The 12,189-nt window shown below is 34.9% G+C and overlaps 1 protein-coding gene across 1 annotated transcript; it reads left to right on the top strand.

Moving 5' to 3' along the window:
- The first annotated feature begins 1,232 nt into the window (after positions 1 to 1,232).
- On the top strand, positions 1,233 to 5,416 carry LOC140956766 (uncharacterized). The gene is made up of 7 exons (XM_073413628.1): positions 1,233 to 1,594; positions 2,577 to 2,750; positions 2,821 to 2,913; positions 2,998 to 3,066; positions 4,018 to 4,224; positions 4,684 to 4,809; positions 4,903 to 5,416. The coding sequence occupies exons 1-7, from the start codon at positions 1,331 to 1,333 to the stop codon at positions 5,059 to 5,061; spliced, it is 1,092 nt and encodes a 363-aa protein (XP_073269729.1). The 5' UTR covers positions 1,233 to 1,330; the 3' UTR covers positions 5,062 to 5,416.
- Positions 5,417 to 12,189: the final 6,773 nt, after the last annotated feature.

The following is a 12,189-nucleotide window of genomic DNA, read 5'->3' as shown; positions in this document are numbered from 1 at the left end:
AACTTCGCGCCTTCAAATTGTCTTCACTGCTTGGGTCTGAGATTTTCGGGTTTGGGTTAGATCGGGTTGGACCAGATAGTTGACTCGAAAAAAATGATCGGGTTGGGTTGGGTTGACCCGAGTTGACCCGAAAATTTTAATTTTTTTTTTCAAAAAAATATAATTAANTTTATTTAATTTTCTTTTAAAAAATCAAAATGGGGTTGATTCGGGTTCAGGTTCGGGTTGAGAGTTTTAGGGTTGACTCGGGTTCGAGGTGAACAATTTTTAAATAGTACTATTGTTCAACCTGACCCAACTCATCCGAATTGACACCCTTACTTTTTTCACTCTGCTTTTCAAAGTTCTGCATTTATTCTTTCAAAATTTATGAGGACAAAATGGCATTTTGGAGACCATTAGGTAGTTGATACAAAGAAATGGACTTTTTCAGGGACTGTGAACAAAGTTAAAAACGGTGGTAAGGATTTAATGCTAATTAACCGTTTTTGTTTTTATTTTATAGTTTGATGAGAATAATTTAATATACAAATACTGATATCAATAAATAAATAAAACCTATAAAAAAAACTCACAATCAACATAAGCTGTGTGTTGTTAATAACACAAAATGAATTATTAAAATAAAATAATCAAATATAACATTTAAATATTCAAATTTAAATTTTACGAAATAAATTATTTTAAAATTAAATATTTAACAACAATTTGTCATTTAATCCAACTATGACACATAAAAGATATAAAAGGATAAAAATTAAAATTTTTGTTATGGATATTTTTTAGGTTTATTCAAATCCAAATCTCATTAGATCTGAACAATTTTGTAAAGATTTATTTATACACAATGAAATCGAGTAAAATCTCTTAAAATCTAATTACATTTTTAAAATCCAACTAATCAAATGACTAAAACCAAGATTTACAAATCTAAATCTCCACAAATCCCCACAAAATCTTTGGAGTAGTTATCTTGTGAGACGGTCTCACAAATCTTATTTGTGAGACGGGTCAACTCAACCGATATTTAAAATAAAAAGTAATACTCTTAGCATAAAAAACAATATTTTTTATATATGACCCAAATAAGATATCTGGCTCACAAAATATGATGGTTAAATTATCTCACATAAATTTTTTGCCAAATCTTTGTTTTCAAACACATTGAAAGTGTAGAATATAATAATATAATAATAAAAAACTCAATTAAAACGCGTGTGGGTTTGGTTTGTATGTATGTACAAAAGGGGAAAAAAGCAACTCTCCCGCCATACATCGAGCACCGCTGTGCAGATCAAGAGCTGAGCCCCATTCCAACACTTCTACATCAATGGAGATTCCGGTAATCGATTTAGCGCCGTACTTGGAATTTTCGGAAAACCTCAATTGCGCTGACAAAAATGAGCTGGATTTGAGCCTGAAGAATATGTGCTCCGAGGTGAGCCGAACGCTGAGAGATACGGGAGCTTTACTAGTCCAAGATCCCCGCTGTACTGCTGAAGACAACGATCGGTTTCTTGATATGATGGAGATGTACTTCGAAATGCCTGATGAGTTCAAGCGCCGGCAAGAGCGGTCACACCTTCATTATCAGGTCTGTTTATTTTCAATTTAGGTTGGATTTCGTATGATAGAAAATGGGAGTTTTGATTGGAGATTATTTCTGTTGAAATTTCGAGTGGGATTTATATCTCGCACTTTTATATTTATTTATTTATTTGTTTTTGTCCAGATCTCGCACTTTTGTATTTATTTATTCCTGTCTTTTTGTGTGAGAGGAGTGTAGAATAGATTATACTGTTAGCTACAACCTAAAACTTCATGCCACCTAATAACATTGCCACTACTTTATGTGACTGCATTCACACTGTTAGGAGATGATGCTGAACCTTCCTCTTAGGCTGGCCACCTGCAACTTTCTGCCAATAACAATAACCAAATATAAAATTCAAGTTAACACGTATGGCTTTGAACTGTCAATTGAAGCAGGAGTAGATAGGCCATGGAAAGTAGCAAAAAAAAAAAGGACAGCTGACTTGATCTTTGAATGATATAATCATGGAGTCAGATTAAATCAACACAACTATGAATATTTAAATATCTCAGCTTCGCTTGTTTTTTAGTGATGAATATGCTGCTCACTTATGTGAGGCTGGGTATGACTGCTTCTGTGAGTTTTGTATATTTAGTTTAGAGCATTCTTATGCATAGACTCTTCATCTGGTGACTGGGTGATGAATTCAGCAATCTGGGCACTAATATCTGCAATGTTTAGTTCGGCACCAAAGAAGCGGGATAACCACAACACTAAATTAACATAGGTTAAGCTTGATGTGGTCTATATTTTCTACATGTTTGGACCTTATTAGATGTGTAGGATACGTGAAAACATAGAAGCTCATTTGTTTAATTTATTACATTTTATACATCTCCACCGTACTAACATTGGCATATTTTTCTTTTGTGCATTTCATAAATTTCTCCAAAACATATTTGCTTCAAGAACACCCAGTCAAGTTTCCTGGCAGGGCACCATTACAAACCTGAATTGTTTTTTTGACATTATGTTTTCGCAGGTAGGAGTGACACCAGAAGGCGTTGAAGTGCCTCGTAGTCTAGTTGATGAAGAAATGCAAGAGAAACTTAAAACAATGCCTGAAGAGTTTCAACCATCCGCTCCCACTGGACCAGACCCCAAGTGGCGTTACATGTGGAGAGTTGGTCCACGGCCTTCGGTTACTCGTTTTAAGGTCACCTTAGATAGGTTTTCTCACTTTGAGATTGTTGGGATTTTAAATTCTGACATGTCTTTATCTCTAGGAACTTAACTCCGAACCTGTAATACCTGATGGATTTCCTACATGGAAGGATACTATGGATTCATGGGGAAACAAAATGATATCTGCGATAGAGGTGAGACATCAGCCTTACAATTTTTCTTGTTTCTCTTTGAAATGGATAGTTGTGTATCTTGCATATTTGTAATTCTGTTCTCAGGTCGTTGCTGAAATGGCTGCAGTCGGCTTTGGACTGCGAAAGGATGCTTTCACTTCTTTAATGAAGCAGGTTGCTGTTCTTCATAGACTGTATTTCTCTTTCTTTCATCAAGTCATTCACGATCAAAATATTTTCGTGACCAAATGATGATTATGATTTATGCACCTCCATCCTTCATGGGAAAGGGTGCTGATACAGGGCTGGAATGCCATTTTATTTTTTTGGTATTGTAAGGTGGATATTGTAGGTCTGTCTAATTCTCATGCATAACCTTCCTGGTAGAAAATTTTGTGCTTGTCTCTTGCATGGACTTTGCATATGATGCCAACTCAAAGATTTATGTTCTAGTGTTGTATTGTGCACATCACCTCAAATGTCATTTTATAAAGATCTTTACCTTACATAAGTGAAATACCCGTAAATTTAGTGCATCTCAGTTGATAAACTTCTGAGATTAAATTGTGGTAGAAATTACGATAATGGTTCTCGTAACTTCCTTTTGAGTCTTGTTGTAGTTTATCTTTCATATTGTTATCATATTTATGAGCACTTGTGGTTCTTGCAAGGTAGAGACCATAAATATCTGCCTAAATATTTAAATGATCCAGGGTGTTGAGCATAAATGTCTGGCTAATTTATAGTTCGTCCATTAAATTCTTTTGTTAGTATGTTGCACGTTCCAACTTCAGAAATGGTGAAATACAAGAACTGAATAGTATTTTTGGCAAAAAATAACCGAATGACTGTAAAATGTCCCGTCTACTTGTCTGACCAAAAAACTTTGTACTGAGTTAATTTCTCTCATCTATGATTTTCACTCCCATCTTCTCACTAGGAGCCTGAAATCCACGGATCTCTTTCTTTGTGTTTTTCCAGTCTGACACAAATAATACTCCTGCCTATTGATGGTTTGAGGTGTTGTATGAGAATTTTACTCTTTTTTCTCTTTATTTTCTTTTTTGAATGCACGCTTCTTCCCTTGACGTACTCTTATGCAAGAATAATCAATTCTAATTCCAGGGACCGCACCTACTTGCTCCAACAGGAAGTAACCTAAGAGGACATGGTCAAATTGGCACGGTGTTTGCGGGATATCATTATGATCTCAATTTTCTTACCATTCACGGCAGGAGTAGATTCCCAGGTCTGAATATTTGGTTGAGAAGTGGGCAAAAGATGGAAGTCAAAGTTCCCGTGGGATGCCTGCTCATTCAAACAGGAAAGCAGGTATGAGTTATTCTAGGGATGGTAACGGGTCCAGGTTGGGGCAGGTTTGGTCAAACCCGAGACCCGCCCCAACCTTATCACAAGTTAAAATATATTGATATGTATTTAATTGATAATTAAAAAAATTTGTAATCATATGTTTTCAAATTAAACATATANGCCTGTTTAATATCGTCATCCTTATTTTTTGGCATTCCACAAAGCTAAGTATCTTGATTAAATAATATTTGTCAGCTAGTTGTTGGGGGGGGTGGGGGGGGGGTATGTTGGTATTCTTTACTTGTAAAAACTGGAAAAAAAAGAGTAACTACTCATTTTGCTTCTAAGGTGACTCGGGTAAATGATCCCCCCTCCCCCCGCTTTATTATCTTTAGATGATTTTCCTCCCTAATTCTTCGCCGTTTTAAGACTTGTCATCCTTCTTCCAATCCAAAACCTTAACCTTTCCTGCTTATGCAGTTAGAGTGGTTGACCGGTGGAGAGTGCATAGCTGGAATGCATGAGGTCGTTGTCACCGACAGAACACTTGATGCAGTGAAACTTGCTTCAAACCAAAACCGAAGCCTATGGAGGGTATCCTCAACGGTATGTACAACTAGGACAAGTGCCTGTTTCTTACAGTTTTGTTACGTAAGTATTACTAACTAAAATCTGGTCATATTGTTGCATTGTGTCTAGCTTTTTGCGCACATAGCATCAGATTCAGTTTTAATACCTCTAGGCCACTTTGGGAACTCACCCCTATCCAGCAAGTATCCTCCAATATGTGCTGGGGAATTTGTAGAACAGGAGCTATCAGCTATCAATCTGAAAGGGAAGAAAGAATTCGCTTCATAACTCAAAATGGAGAATCTGTCCAGAATGAGCGACTAAGGGAGGTCAAGTTTCTGTATTTGCTCAATGATTTGTTGCCAGCAAAACATGAATGCTAATGATATTGTTTACGTTTCTAAAATTATTTGGGAATGGCTGGAGAGGAGCGATCTAAAAAAAATGATTGTAAAAAAAAAAAAAGAACAAATTACAATCATTTTTTTTAAAATTTTAGCTGAATAAATGGTTGTCTAACTCGACTTTCACCGAGTCCATACCCGGCCAACTTGATTGATCGAGTGGTTCACCATCAACCGATTGATTGATGAGAAACTCTCTTATCTTTGATACAACGTTTTTTGAGTGTATAACAATCATTCATTCAACGTAACAATCATTCATTATCACATATATATGTATATTCAATCAGGATATGTCTTTTGTGAGATGGTCTCGCGAATTTTTATATGTGATACGTGTCAATCTTATCGATATTCACAATCAAAAGTAATATTCTTAGCATAAAAAGTAANCTGTGATACGTGTCAATCTTACCGATATTCACAATCAAAAGTAATATTCTTAGCATAAAAAGTAATATTTTTTCATGGTTGACTCAAATAAGAGATCTGTCTCATAAAATACGACCCGTGAGATCGTATCATACAAGTTTTTGTATATTCAATCATTGGCCTTTGAGTCACTTTGGCAGAAACCATTTATCTCAGATGTATTTGATTTAATGAAATTATAGATATTCAACACGTTATTGGCCATGAAAAATGATGCTGTTGATGTTACAAGACAAGTAAGCCCGCTTGATGTCTTTGAAGTCAAGACTCGATAACAAAATTTCAAACATTTTTATATTTTAATTTAATTATAATTTCAGCATGCACTTACTTATATAGTCGAGTTTCTTTATGTATATATATATTATTGTTAAAAAAATTTAAAAATAAAAATCAATTTAATTTTTTTTGAAGTCAAATAAGTTATTTTAATTTTATTTTTTTACTTAGATTGATTTTTTGATGCTAAAAAAAAAAAAGGTGTGTTTTGATTTTAATATTTTTTTCAAGGAATTTACATTAATTTGATTTTTCATGCTAAAAAAAGAATAAGGGGTATTTTGAGGATCTTAAAAAACATACCAAAATACTAATTTGTCTCTATTAGGTCCGATATTATCTTATACTAGCGCATTGTGACTCATACGATGCATGTATTTCATTGTATGGAGAATATTTGTAAAAAAAAGAAAATTAAGAAAACTTTTATGTTTAACACTTTTCGAAAATCATCAATTCGAGACGGCGCGTGAGATTCTTGTGCCGGCGTGCATCGACGTGTGATATAGTTGCTCTGGTGGCCACGTGCATCTGAATATTTTCAGGAGGATGTATTCGTGGTAGATATAAAAATATTATGTTTAACACTTTTCGAAATTCAGAACTGATTAATAGTAGATTTTGAAAAACTAGAATGTTTGTTAAATACATTTCGGATGACCAACACCAGTAATTCTGGAGACTATGGGGATGGTCGATCGATATACGTGTGAAATAGAAAAAATTTGAATTTTTTTTATTTAAAACTAAAGTGCAAATAGTTCAAGAATAAGGAGGAATAGTGGTTGAAAGTAGCAATATTAAAAATACAAATTTCTATAATTTTGCGAAAACTGTTCTTCGTAAATCTTCATTTTTTGCGTAAAATTGGTTGATGATTTTGTTAAACCACATATAGAAATTGTTTTTTTGGTTAGAAGAGGAGTTGTATAAATTTTTCGGAATTTTGGTGATGGTTTGCTATTTTTTTCCACTGGTTTTGCTCTTTTTTTTTTTTCTTTTTTTTTTCTTTTTCTTTTTCTAACTCACTATTTTCTATATAAAAACCATCTAATTTCAGTGGAGTTTCTGTGATGAAACGATTCATGTGAGACCTGTATATAGGCAAGGAATTGGAGAGGTTGAGTCATTTTCTCCCAACAAGTTCAAGCTCTTTTCTTGACACATACAAAAGTTATCAATTCTTGACACATGTTAAGCTTGTTTTTGACAAATATCTAAATTTAAATTTAAATTCTATATTCAACATTTATTTTGCCATCTTGTATTTATTAAATTTATTATCAAAATTAACCTAAATATGTATTTTGTTTGTATTTCTATACATTTTTATTGAAATGGTATTATTTCATATAAAGTTTTCTTAAATTTCTTTTTTTTTATTCATTATTTTTATTTAAGTCATATTATTTTAGAAGCATATTTTATGCATTTGTAGTATTCAATATAAATTTATTTAAATTTCATTTGTACGATAATAAAATTCATTTCATTAAATTATTATTATTTAAAAACATTTTTATTTATCTCAGTCTACTCTTTTAGGCAACAAGTAGATTAAAGGGTAGGAAAAATTATTTATATATGTCAAAACTTTTAGCTAGATTAAATAGTTTTATTTATTTATTTATTATTATTATTGTTATTATTATTATTATTATTTAAATCAATCAATTAATTTTCGACTAAATACCTCAATATTTTTGAGGTTTTACATTTTATCTCTATTAGCTTTTGACTATCACGAAAGGGGAGAATTTATATGGTTAAATGAATTCAAAATTTTCAGTATCATGTATTGCATAATTAAGGGGGAGTTTTACGTCAAATAAATGAATTTTTTTATGTTTGACAATTACTTGAAATTTATATTTCATAATTCAACCGATTTTGTGATCATAAAAAAAGGAGATTTTTGCGCCTTAAACGCATAAAAATATCAAGTGGTGAAGTTAATGTTACTAATGGTATAAGTGAGTAAGCTGCAGAAAACATATTGTGAATGAATGACTCAATCGGTTCTCAATTTGTGAAGACTGTTCCGGAAGGACCGAACCAGTTCAACCTAGACAGTTCAATGTGAAGTTCGGAAGAAGCGGAAGGTGTTTGGGATATTTTTTTAACTTTGGTCAACTATTTATTTAAGAAAATGACCGTTATATTTAAATATACTTGAAGATGTTATTTTCTTAAATAAATAGTTGACTAAGGTTATTTTACAAATTCTCAGAAGCAACAATTCAGAAGTTCCGAAAGGCGTTCAGAATGTCTGATTCATGGCAATAGATTTAGCAAAAATCTGAAAATTTACAAGTTATACCATGAACATTTAGGATCACACTTCGGAAAGTCCGATGATCAGCATATGAATCATACAGACATCAAAAACTCAAATTTGCTGGGCGCCAAACGGTTTGGAAGATTTGAACTTAGATGCCCGATCGTATCTTCGGAAGGAAAGATATAGTACCGTTGTGATGCGCAGCAAACGAGTAGATTGAAAAACCGAGAATAACCACAAATTCACTGAAAACACAAGATCGAATGCATGCAAGAATGAATATTCAAGAAACAGAACAAGTGCACAAGGATTTATAGTGGTTCAGATTCAAATTGAATCCTACATCCACTTTGGAGCACGGCCAAGAAATTTCACTAGAATCAAGAATCACACGGTACACAATAATGAGAGTTTTGTAAGAGCAATCTGTTCTTCCTCACAGAAGCTTTTCCTCTCTAAATCTATTGCTTCGTACAGGGGTGTAAAAATGAGAGAGAGCTTATCTCTTTCACGTGTCTTGCACACACTTATATATACATGTGTTTTGCAAGACTTTACAATAGAAAAATATCCTAACTACCATAACCCACCATCCTTCTAGAAGATAACCATGTGCTGGATTAAATTTACCAAGTCAAGTTGACATGTTGAGTCATTATCCAACAATTCTCCACCTGATTCATCATGTTAACTTCCTGGCCGTCTTTCTCCTCCACCTCCAGCTAAGGTGTCTTGATAACTTTGATCAGTTTCAGGCAATGCAAGAATTTATGACTTGGCACTACTTTAGTAAGCATATCTGCCGGATTGTCTTCTGTGGGAATCTTCATTACCGTAACTGTCCCTTGGGCCACTATATCTCTGATGAAATGTAGTCTAACATCAATGTGTTTGGTTCTCTCGTGATGAACGGGGTTCTTCACAAGTTGAACAGCTCCTTGACTGTCGCACCACACTGATGCTTTCATTTTCATCCCTTCTAGTTCTTCGACAAGTCTCTTAATCCACAGAGCTTCTTTAAATGCTTCTGTTGCTGCTACATACTCTGCTTCAGTAGTTGATAAAGCTACAATTGGTTGTAAGGTAGCTTTCCAACTGACCAAGTTGCCATAGAGAGTAAACAGATAACCAGTCTGTGACCTTCTCTTGTCTTTGTCTCCAGCAAAATCAGAATCTACATAGCCAGTGATGTCATCATCAAGTTTCCATGTATCACTGTACTCAAGTACATAATTGTGCGATCCTTTCAAGTATCTTAATACGCACTTGACTGCTCTCCAATGTTCAAGGCCTGGATTTGACATGAACCTGCTTATCATACTTGTTGCATAAACAATATCTGGTCTTGTACAGACCATTGCATACATCAAGCTGCCTGTTGCACTGGAGTAAGGAATTTTTGCCATATGTTCTTTCTCTTCTTCACTTTGCGGTGACTGATTTGAGCTAAGTTTGAAATGAGCTCCTAACGGTATAATCACTGATTTTGATTCTTCCATAGAGAACCTGCTTAAAATCTTTCTGACATAAGCTTCTTGGGATAGAATTAGTTGTCTCTTATCCCTGTTTCTCACAATTTGAATGCCCAAGATTTTTGAAGCCTTTCCCAAGTCTTTCATTTCAAACTCCAACCTCAACAACTTCTTCAAGTTATCAATTTCGGTTTTGCTCTTGCTTGCAACTAACATGTCATCTACGTACAACAACAAGTAAATGGGATGACAATTCAATGGCTTCTTGAAGTACACGCAGCTATCATAAGAGCTTCTTATAAATTCCAGACTTGACATGTATTGATCAAACTTTAGATACCATTGTCTCGGTGCTTGTTTCAATCCATAAAGCGACTTCTTTAGTAGACAAACCTTTTGATCACTTCCAGCTTTAACATACCCTTCCGGTTGAGCCATGTATATTGTTTCTTCAAGATCACCATGAAGGAACGCGGTTCTAACATCCATTTGCTCAAGTTCAAGGTCATAGTAGGCCACCAAGGATAAAAGTATCCTAATCGAGGTATGTTTCACAACAGGTGAAAAAATCTCGTTGAAGTCTATTCCTTCCTTTTGTGCAAATCCCTTTGCTACAAGCCTAGCCTTGTACCTTGGTTTTTCAACACCAGGAATCCCTTCTTTGAGCTTGTACACCCATTTACAGACTATTATCTTCTGTTTTTCTGGTGCATCAACTAGCTGCCATGTCTGATTTTTTATAAGCAAATTAATCTCATCATCCATGGCTTTCTTCCACTCAGATTTCTCTTTACTGATCATGGCAGCTCTGTAATTCCTTGGTTCATCACCAACTACTTCATCTGCTGCTGCAAGTGCATATGCTGTGAGTTCAGCATATCCAAGTCTGTCAGGAGGTCTTATGTCCCTTCTTATTCTGTCCCGAGCTAATTGGTATCCTCTAAGTTCTTCATTTTCATTATTAGCTTGTGTCTGAGAAACATCTGGATAAGTTTCACCTTCTAACTCCACCTCAAGAGTGGTTTTATCACTTGTATTCTCAGGTTCCTGGAGGGTGATTTCAGTTGTGATTTTTGATCTTTGTTCAAGCATTTCTTCCTCATGAAAAATCACATCTCTGCTGGAAATTACCTTTGACCCTTTATCATCAGTCATCCAGTATCTGTAACCCTTTACACCTTCTGAATATCCAAGAAATTTACACTTCTTGGATCTTGGTTCCAATTTGCCTTCACTTACATGAACATATACTGGGCAGCCAAAGATCCTCAAGTTATTGTAACTAACTGCCCTTCCTGTCCATATTTCTTCTGGGGCTTTAAAGTTCAAGGCTGTTGATGGGCATCTATTTATCAAATACACTGCTGAATTCACAGCCTCTCCCCAAAATTGTTTACCAAGGTTTGCAAATGTTAACATACATCGCACCTTCTCAAGAATGGTCCTATTCATTCTTTCTGCAATCCCATTCTGTTGTGGAGTCTTCCTTACAGTTTTGTGTCTAGCTATGCCATGTTCTTTGCAAAACTCATTGAATTCCCCATCAACATACTCAAGACCATTATCAGTACGTAGCCTTTTGATCCTCTTGCCCGTTTGATTTTCAATTAAGGTCTTCCATTGTTTAAATGTCTTGAAGGCTTCGTTCTTGTGCTTTAGTGTATATATCCAAACTTTCCTTGAGAAATCGTCTATGAAAGTAATGAAATATCTGGCTCCACCTAGAGTTTTTGTAGTGCTTGGCCCCCAAACGTCACTGTGGATATAATCAACAGTCCCTTTTGTTGTATGAGATCCACTTGCGAATTTCACTCTGGTTTGTTTCCCAAATATGCAATTTTCACAGAACTCTAATTTCCCAACTAGATCCTCACCAAATACACCTTGTTTATTCAGCTCATCTAAGCCCCTTTGACTTATGTGTCCTAAACGTAAATGCCATAGCTTGGTCATGTCAGCTTTTTCCTTTATGGCTGTGTTAACATTAGGCACATAAGTTTTTCCTTGTAGCTCATATAGGCCATGTGTTTTAATACCCTTCATTAGAAGTAAGGATCCTGAGAAAACTTTTAGGACTCCACCCACTGCTCTAAATGTGCATCCTTTACTGTCTAAGCTTCCAAGTGAGATCAAATTTCTCTTGAGCCCGGGAACATGTCTCACCTCAGTAATTGTTTTGACTGTGTTGTCTGTCATCTTTATTTTGATTGTTCCAACACCTATTACTGAACATTGAGCATCATTTCCCATTATCACCTTTCCACCATCACAACTATTATAAGTCTCGAACCAACCTCTGTTTGGAGTCATGTGGAAGGTGCAGCCAGAGTCAAGTATCCACTTGTCTTCCTCTTGATTTATTGAGACAGTTAGGACGTCTGAAGTTTCATATCCTTCTGATATCATTGCTGCATCATCAGATTCAGTGTTATAGCCTTTGTGTCTCTCATTTCCCCCTCTTTTCCTGTCAGGGCAATCACGCTTAAAGTGACCCTCTTTGTGACAGTGGAAACACTTTAATTTTCCTTTAGACTTTGATCGGCTTTTT

This window comes from Primulina huaijiensis, chromosome 14 (assembly GCF_012295235.1).
Source record: "Primulina huaijiensis isolate GDHJ02 chromosome 14, ASM1229523v2, whole genome shotgun sequence".
Classification (NCBI taxonomy): domain Eukaryota; kingdom Viridiplantae; phylum Streptophyta; class Magnoliopsida; order Lamiales; family Gesneriaceae; genus Primulina; species Primulina huaijiensis.
Note: the sequence above shows the minus strand (reverse complement) of the source record. Positions and strands in the feature narration are given on the sequence as shown.

Excerpts from the sequence above, each read along its gene's own strand:
- LOC140956766 (XM_073413628.1), top strand. The coding sequence starts at position 1,331 with ATGGAGATTCCGGTAATCGATTTAGCGCCGTACTTGGAATTTTCGGAA. Across the intron at positions 2,751-2,820 it reads CTTCGGTTACTCGTTTTAAG|GAACTTAACTCCGAACCTGT; the intron begins GTCACCTTAGAT and ends CTTTATCTCTAG. Across the intron at positions 4,810-4,902 it reads TATGGAGGGTATCCTCAACG|CTTTTTGCGCACATAGCATC; the intron begins GTATGTACAACT and ends CATTGTGTCTAG.